Source organism: Babylonia areolata, chromosome 31 (genome assembly GCF_041734735.1).
Source record: "Babylonia areolata isolate BAREFJ2019XMU chromosome 31, ASM4173473v1, whole genome shotgun sequence".
In the NCBI taxonomy this organism is placed as follows: domain Eukaryota; kingdom Metazoa; phylum Mollusca; class Gastropoda; order Neogastropoda; family Buccinidae; genus Babylonia; species Babylonia areolata.
The window spans coordinates 20,572,914-20,581,966 of record NC_134906.1 but is presented as its reverse complement, the minus strand read 5'-3'; the positions used below and the strand labels follow the sequence as shown (position 1 = coordinate 20,581,966).

The following is a 9,053-nucleotide window of genomic DNA, read 5'->3' as shown; positions in this document are numbered from 1 at the left end:
ATTTTTTTTTATATTTTGAAAAGTTTGTAATCCGTTATTTATGGTGTGGTTTCTTTAGATTAGAAAGAAAGAATATTGACTAGGGTACGTGCACACACACACACACACACACACACACACACACACACACACACACACAAAGCCTCAGAGAGGATAAGACATGGAATGGCTACAGTGAACCAGCACTGCACTGGATTGTGCTGTGCTGTGCTGTATTGTATTGTATCAAATTTTATCATAACACGAATATCTGTGTACAATTTGGGCTGCTCTCCTTTTTTCCTTCCTTTTTTCAGTCTGCATGGGAAATTTGTCTTCATGCCAAAACAGAGTTTTCAAGATGGTATTACCAAGGACAACTCTCTTGTTGCCGGGGGTTCGTTTACGTGCGCAAAGTGCATGATACAAACGAGACCTCACTTTATTGTCTCATCCGAATGACAAGCGTTCAGACCACCACTCAATGTCTAGTGGAGTGGGAGAAAATTCTGTCGAGCGTGGTGCTACTACTCACGGACTGCACGTGGTAAGGGGAGGCTTGCAGGGCAGTCTGGTAGTCATGACGACCGGTGCAGGCCAGCAGGTCCTTGCTTCTCGTCACTGTGGTGGAGTACCAGCCCTTGTTCGTCACCTGGTACTGGGAGGGGCACGTGCCTGCCACGTCCACCTGCACAGCACGCGCTTCGTGTCACCATGGTAACAGCAGGTGTGACAGGTATTCAACATCATTTTCATAACTAGAGCAATAGCGAACTCAATGTAGATTTTTCAAAAGGTCGTTTCTGCAGTACATTGACCCAGAATATATATTTCTTATGGACTTATGTTGTGTAGTTGTTTTACCACAACACATAGCAACAAGAAATGTGACGGTATTTTTCATCATCACCATCTTCATAACTTGAACAATACTGTAAAACAGGATTAAAACACAATCATGCTGTTGTCAACATCTTATTTTTTTATCATTATCAACAACGTTATCAACACTTCATTTAGTTTGTGCTCACACACGCACACACACACACACACACACACACACACCTCAGTCACAGTCTGGTCAGAGTCCAGACGAGTCATGCCGTTCTGGAAGGCAGACAGAACACCACGTTTCACGTTCAAGGCCCACAACTCCTCCTCCTCAGAGGGACACAACTCGTCCACGACGCCATCTTGGAAGGAGAAGCGGAGAGGTTGTCTTTCCAGAAGAGCGGCTGCACGTGCTGATTCAGGTGCATTGCGCATGCTCTGTGAGCTGGGGTCAGATTCCTTGACGGTGACGTCACGCAACTGAAATGAAAGAAAGAACTTTGATGTATGTGGTAGCAGTGGTAGGTGAGAAAGGTGACGGGCAAAAGGAACAGGAATTATGTGTCGATTGATAGTGATGGTTTCTGAAAAAGCATGTAAACTCCTGATGTTGATTACAGCACAGATAGGGGGTGGGTGTGGGGTAGAGAATGAGAGAGAGAGAGAGAGAGAGAGAGAGAGAGAGAGAGAGAGCAGGGCAAGTTATATCTAACTATGCTGCAGAATGTCGTATTAGTACTTTGTTCTCTTCTGTTCTCTCTCTGCCAGTTAGGCAGTATTCACATTCACATTCAACACACCTTCAGTGACCACATTAGAATCACAGTCAAACTGTTCTATGATCTAAACATGACTGGAACGTTCTTACTAGATCTAAAATTCTACAATTCTACAAAATCACTTTTGTTTAATGTGTATGCAGTGACGTCATCTGACCTGAAGGACCATGTCACAGTCCCCGATGACGTGTACAAGGGCGGTGGCGGCAACAGACAGGCGTGCAGTGTCCTCACTGGCATCCTCCATAGAGGTGGCGGTTTCTGCCACGTAATCGAATTCGTAGGTCGTGTCTCGGGCATACTGGAACTTGTTGGAAGCTGTGTGCACAGAGCAACAGGAAAGGGAGTTTGTAGAACGTAGGTATAGTTTGGACATTTCAATGTGCTGTGTTTCACACACACACACACACACACGCACACACACGCACACACACACACACACACACACACACACACACACACCTGTAGTGTTGTGCGTTTGCATCAAAACAACATCAACGAAGAGAATTTGTATTTTCAAAACATTTATCAATTAAAGCTAACACAGAGGAACCAGACAGTGCACTCGGCTCAACTGAATCGCTCCGTTGCGTTTATTAGCGTCCCCGTTGCCAAGGACAATATCCTGAACGAGTTTTAATAAAAAAAAAATATCCTTCTGTACAAAACAATACTGACGTGTGGAGGCATTACAACACATCAAAACATTTCACAGACTCTCCAACACATTCACAGGCTTTAACTTTAAGGACACACACACACCAAACTCACCAACACATTTCTTGGCGCATTGTGAACCATCATCATCCCGTGAAGAGCTGATTGGACCTGTGGAAAAAAAACAGCGGCAAGAACAACATCATCACCTGTTGTCACACAGACAACACAGCTAACTGACGAACGAACAAAACGAATGGAACGAAGGAAACTTCTCACCAAGGTAATAAGATAACATAATTACTGAATACTTTTTTTTTGCATATTTCAAATGTATGCCTGGGTACGAAAGAAAAACAAATAAAATATATATTTTTAAATGGAGAGAGAGAGAGAGAGAGAGAGAGAGAGAGAGAGAGAGTAGGATGAAAAGATGGAGAAAGAAAACTAAGTAAACTCTGAACAATGAAAGAAAAATGATCCATGAAACCCATAGCACGTAAAAAATGAAAAGCAACAAGGAATTGAATACTTCGTTTAAGACAGCATTTGAAGCTTTTATACTGGTGCGTTGTAAAGCATTAATTGCTCTGATTCTTCGATCTCGAGTTCGATTTTTTTTTTCTGAAACGAAAAGCTTTTCCCATCCACTCTCAGCTTTTCTTATTTACAAGCATACACTCGATGATGTTCGGATATTGAGGATATATATATATATATATATATATATATATATATATATATATATATATTTATTTATTTATTTATTTTATTTTATTTTTTTTCAGTAGTGTCCTTTTCATTAAAACATATCCAGAACACTGGCTTTCAGAAGAGTACAATGCCACAAGACAGCAGCTATTGACTTCTGATGGGACTGTCTGTTTTGCCAAATAACGATTCCGAAACGACTTGAACAGAACAGTATCAAACATTCAGATACAAGTAAAATGCAGCAAACTATACCAGAATAAAACACAAATGTTTGAATTTGTATGGGGGAATGTCGAATAAAAGAAAGTTCTCTCAAGATAAGAAGCACAACAAAGTAAAAAAAAAAAAAAAAGCAAATGAATAAGAAGGAAATAAAGATATGAATATTCAAAGAAAGAAAGAAAGACAAAAAAACAAACAAACAAGAAAAGAAAAGAAATAAAAAATCAAACAAACAAACAAACAAAACAAACAAACAAACAAACAAAAAACAAAAACAAGAAACAACAACAACAACAACCGAACAACCGAAATAAATTATTGACAATAAAGAACTTTGAACCACAAAAGACATTTCTCAACCCTGTACCTGAATATCTCGATGGCTATCAGTTCTATCCACCCTCTCCATGTATCCAATATCAAACAACCTATCCCAACGAACCTATGAACCACTGAACCAGGCGATAGAAAATGAATTAAAAAACTCAGTCAATCGAACACAAGCACAAACCGCCACAAACCGCTACACACTTTCCAAAGACAATGATGTAGAAGAGAGCAGCACTTACCTCCCCTGGCGGGTGCCAGGAGGGCCAGAACAGTGACCAAGGCGGGGAGTCCCCTCATGGTGCTGGTCACAGGAGGAAAGGGTTGAAGCTGGGTATGATCTACCCGTGTTGCCACCCACCCTTTTATAGCCCGGTTTTTCAGAAGGACCCACCTTGCAACCAAAGGATGAAAGTCCACCCCGGGAAACAGGGTTATCAGGCACATTGAGATCAGAGAGCAAAATGTTCTGAGGGGCCTCTGACGGGGGCCAAACACTTTTCGTCTTCTCTTGTTCGTCAACACACACTCTGTTTCGTGGCAGAATGGTTAAGACGCATATCTACCAACACAGTGTCTGTGTGCGAGGGTCTGGGTTCAAATCCCGGTGTCGCCCTTTCTCCCAAGTTTGACTAGAGGCTCAGTTTCATTGTGAAGTCAAACTTGCGAGAAAGGGCGAGACTGAGTTCAAACCCTAAAGTCTCACTGATGCTGTACTGACAGACGAGCGTCTTTACCATGTTGCCACGTTCCTTGAATCCAAAATCCACAGAAACAGGTTGTGAAGTCATAGCTGTTTTCTTTTGTTGCTTTTTATTTCTTATTTATCAATTCTTATTTTTATCTATCTAATTATTTATGTATTCGTTTATTTGCCTATAGAACCCCGAAGGCGCCTCAGGCGATCGACATAATTAGTGACATTACCTGGCCACTTTTGTCCTGTGTGAACCAGATGATAACCAGGATCACTGTAAGTATCACACGGTGACATCAGAACTATTCAGCACATACCTGTGGCTCGTGGACTTTGTGATAACTCGGGGCGTGAGTCGGCAAAATTGATACCTGTTGCAGTTTGCTGTTGAAATATCTGTATGAGAGTATCCATGCATCTGTGTGTGACACACACACATACACACACATGCACGCACACACACATGCATGCACACACACATGCACACACACACACACACACACAAAGAAAGAAGGACGGAGAAAAAGAACAGAAATAAGGAAGAATGAAAGGAAAAATATAATTAGGAAGGAAGGTGTGAAGAGATGGAAGGTAAGATGGAAGAGATGAAGGACATGCATTTGAAATGAAGGAGGGGGAGGAGGGGGAGGAGAAAAGGAAGGTGAGGAGAGGAAAGAAAGGAAAGAAGGAAAAAACAACAACAAAAAAACACACATACGAAAGAACAGTCTTGTTGTTAAGCATACCCAGTTTTGTTGACACTGCCTGAGATGAAACAAATGCACAAATTCTAATCTAAAACAATTCTAATGCGATTTTGTGTAGTTTCATCAATCTCTTATAAATCATCCCCCTAGTACACACCAGTATGGAGTTTCCGCTCCCAGAATACGAATTTTATGGCTATATATTGATTATATTTTTATTTCCCTTGGGATCATTTGGGCTGGGCCTTCACTCTTGATCGTTTCCTAATGCTCCCAGAGATCTTGGTTGCCCCAGTAATTTAGTTTTACTGCAGTTCTTTTCAATAACTATGGCTTTGCTTCTGACGTATTCTTTGGATGCTTGACGCAGTTTGGAAAAAAAAGCGTCATAAGTAATCAACGTCACAAAGTATGTACAGGAATAACTTGATCTTCAAAGTTATACGATCTGGTATGTACGTATTTTGTCAAAAATTGTTTGATTTATCAGTGTGAGATGAACGCAGAGATCAGTTTATCGAGATAAAGAAGTGATTTATAAAGGGGGAAAACAAGGATCTGAGCCTTTTGGATGGAGATGACAAAAGCAAATAAATTAGCTTTGTTTCTTCATCTGATATCATACATTTCATTAAAAAAAAAAAAAAAAAAAAAAAAAAAAAAAAAAAAGCTGGCAATCTTGAAAAGAAAAAAAAAATCATTCAGTGTTTCCAACAATCTTTCATGTGTCTTTGTATCTATATAACATACATATGTGTGCACACACACAAGACATATATATGTATATGTGCTTGTGCACTTGCATGTGTACACATTCACAAACATACACAAAGAGATGTATGCATGCACGCGCGAACTCACACACACACATACATGGATGCATGCACGGATGCACTCACACACGCACGTAAGCATATACGTAAGCCTACACAAGCACACAGACACGCATACATACACACTTACAAACACACAAGTACACAAGCATACACGAAAAACACGCACAGAAACACACACACACACACACACACACGTGCACACACACACACACACAAACACACACACACACACACACACACACGCACACACACAGAGTCTCTCACGAATCTGTGTCTTCATGTGATAACATTTGACATCTCAAGGCTTTCATAATTCAGATAGAGCCAACATGAACGACACAGAAACGACGACCTCTTATCTGTGCTTGAGAAGTAAAAGCTAACAGAAAATAAAAGCAGCAATAAATTCACATTGAAGAAGCTATCATGGAATGTGCAGAACGATGACAGTTCTAAAATTAACATGTCATCATTCTGATTTTTATTCCAGCCTAGTTTTGAAGTGGTTGTGAAACTTCTGTAAAACTTTTTTTTTTTTTTAATACACACAGGGGATCAGCTGAGGTCCTCCCCATTCACACACACACTCGTGCATGCGCGCGCACGCACACACACGCACACACACACACACACACACACACACACACAAGTTTTTGTTGGACCGAACTTGAGAAGCAACATCCATGGGTTTTCATTGTGAACTCTAATTCGTGGAGTTACCAGTCTGGTTTGTCGTGGTGGTGGTTACACACGATCACTGAGATACAGAGAGAGGGAGCATGAGAGTGAGAAAGAGTGATGTGTACACAGACAATTGAAGGAATATGTAGAACACATCTTTACGTAGTAGAAGACGTCATGTGAGATCAGAAAGATGGCGTAAAAATAGCATTACGTCACCTGTTATAAGAGTAGTCTGTGACCAAGCTGCCAGGTGGCAGGGAAAATTCAGATTTTTTTTTGTTTGTTTAACAAAATAGGTATTGGTTTCACACACACACACACACACACACACACATGAACGCAAACACATTTGCTGACACACAGACACACATAAACACATCCATACACCCTCTGACGCACACACGTATACCACACACACACACACACACACACACTCTCTCTCTCTCTCTCCAAAGGCCCAATGCGTCTTGCCGGTGACCCCCCCACCCCTCACTTCCCCCCGCTCACGCACCCACTCCCCCTCCGTCCAAAGTGGAATACCGCCCCTACTGTGTCTTTACCCCCCGGGCAAATTACCGCCTCGCTGCGATGTTGTTTGTTTTGTTTTTTTTACTGGCCTCCGAAGATCCATGAATGACTGTGACTGGAGAGAAAACGTCTGGCTTCACATCGGGAGCTGGAGAGGCGGGGAGGGGTGTGATGTGGGGGTGAGGGGGGGGTGGCGGTTGGTGGGATGGGGATGAGAGAACTGGGATTGGGGTGGGGAAAGGAGAGGTATTTGGAGGAGGGAGAAAATTGGCAGATGATGATCAGACAATCAGGAGCTGTCTACAGCATGGCGTTACAATTTGTCAGCAGTGATGTACTGAGAGTGAGAGGCCGGCCTTGCAACAGCTGGAGGCGAGATACCAAGGCAGAGCTGAAGCAGCAAGGGACCATCTGAACTGAAATGGCCAGAACAGAGTGTGATGGCGAGGGGTCGTCGATGGCCTATGCTCCACCAGGAGCGATGGGCAAAATGAATGATAAAATGATGTATTGAGAGTGGGGTGTGCGCAAAGGGTGTGTGTGTGGGGGGGAGGACGGAAGGACAGGGGTGGTGCCAAAAAAGTAACATTAAATAGAAAGGCGTAAATCTAAAATCCTATTTTTGAAAAATAAATCCACATTTGTGCATATACAGTGACAAAAATAAACTTAAACGTCGAAATTTCTCAGTTAAGTTAACGAAACGAAGCGATATAAGGATATCTCTCACCATAGTGATTTATTACTTGTAATCGTACGTTTTGATATATGAACGAAAAAAGAGAGTTCCAAGCTGATGATCCAAAAACTGCAAAGCTGGATTTGTACACATCAATACTTGCATGCGGCAGAATACAATGATCTCAGTCGAAATGCTCAGATGCCTTTGAACAAATTCATCGAGGTATAGTGATGACACTGACCCCCTCCATCCCTCAACCCTCTTCCCCTCCCCAGCTCTCGGGGCGATGCCAGACTTCTCTTTCCAGCCAGACACCAGGGATCTATGGACTCCGGAAAAGCTTGGCGGCGAGGCGAGAGAGGGGGGTGGAGAGAGAGGGAGAGAGAGAGCATTAGAGTGAGAGAGAGAGTGAGAGATAGGAAGAGACGGGGGACGGGGGGCCGGGGGGGGGGGGGGGGGGGGGGGGGAGACTGTCACTTATAATCTTATATATTCTTAATCAGATAACGTTAAGTTAATAGGAATAGCAGAAACACGCAGTACAGTATTGACAAAGACAGAGATACACAATAGGTAAAGTCCATCCCATTGTTATTTGACCGGTTGTGTGATAAATATCATGAATAATAATGAAATGGTGTCCCCAGATGTCAGTCCATGTTTCTCCAGCCATGAGCTCTAAACATGTATTACATTCAGCAGAGATTCTACCCCCACTCCCATCCCTCCTGATACTAAACGTTGAAAAGAGATCTGTGTGCTAGTCTTTCAAATAAAAGAGGGAGGAACTGTTTCTCTGTATCGAAAACACGTTAACGGCACACGAGCATGGGAAAAAGTTTGTTCTTTGCCAAAGTCTGACTGAATGTGAGTTTTCAGATAGAAGAATAGTTCAAGAAACGATAAAAACAATGGCCGTTTATACTGTCATACAGTGTACTTCCTTCTGCCCCTCTCCCTCTCCTTCTTACCGCCTAGGGTTCAACGCTCGGCTTATATCACAGATTAACATAAGCTACGTTTCGACCAATGACAAAGTGAGAGGTGTATGCTCAACGCTTTCTCCGAAATGGGAATTGCGCTGGTTTTTAGTGCTGTAGCCTTGGGGGCAAGTTGACCTTTCCTTTGGGAACCATCACAACGTCGACTGTCCTAAAACCTTATTGACCAAGAGAGTGGGGATGTAATTTGGGCAAGACACTCTCCACTACAACGGAATTCTAGCCTAGATAGTCGGGACAGCAGTTGCTGCTCTGCTGTTCTGGTGGTCATAGTTGGACATCATACATTCATAAATACTCCCCATAGTGAACCAAATGACAGCTGACACATTTTGAAGGACAATACAATTCTACAGAGGAGGGGTTGAGTGGAAGGGGGGTAGGGGAGGGGGTATTCCCCAACGTGTTC

The 9,053-nt window shown here is 42.5% G+C and overlaps 1 protein-coding gene across 1 annotated transcript in view; it reads right to left on the bottom strand.

Moving 5' to 3' along the window:
- LOC143276042 (uncharacterized) overlaps nt 1-3,844 on the bottom strand; it is a 72,542-nt gene extending 68,698 nt beyond the window's left edge. Inside the window, exons 1-5 of the mRNA XM_076580429.1 lie at nt 3,752-3,844; nt 2,361-2,417; nt 1,747-1,907; nt 1,045-1,290; nt 515-667 (exon numbers count right to left, since the gene is read on the bottom strand). Of these exons, the coding sequence (XP_076436544.1) occupies nt 515-667; nt 1,045-1,290; nt 1,747-1,907; nt 2,361-2,417; nt 3,752-3,809 (675 nt within the window). The 5' untranslated portion in view covers nt 3,810-3,844. The remainder of the gene's footprint in view (nt 1-514; nt 668-1,044; nt 1,291-1,746; nt 1,908-2,360; nt 2,418-3,751) is intronic.
- Between the last annotated feature and the right edge of the window lie 5,209 nt (nt 3,845-9,053).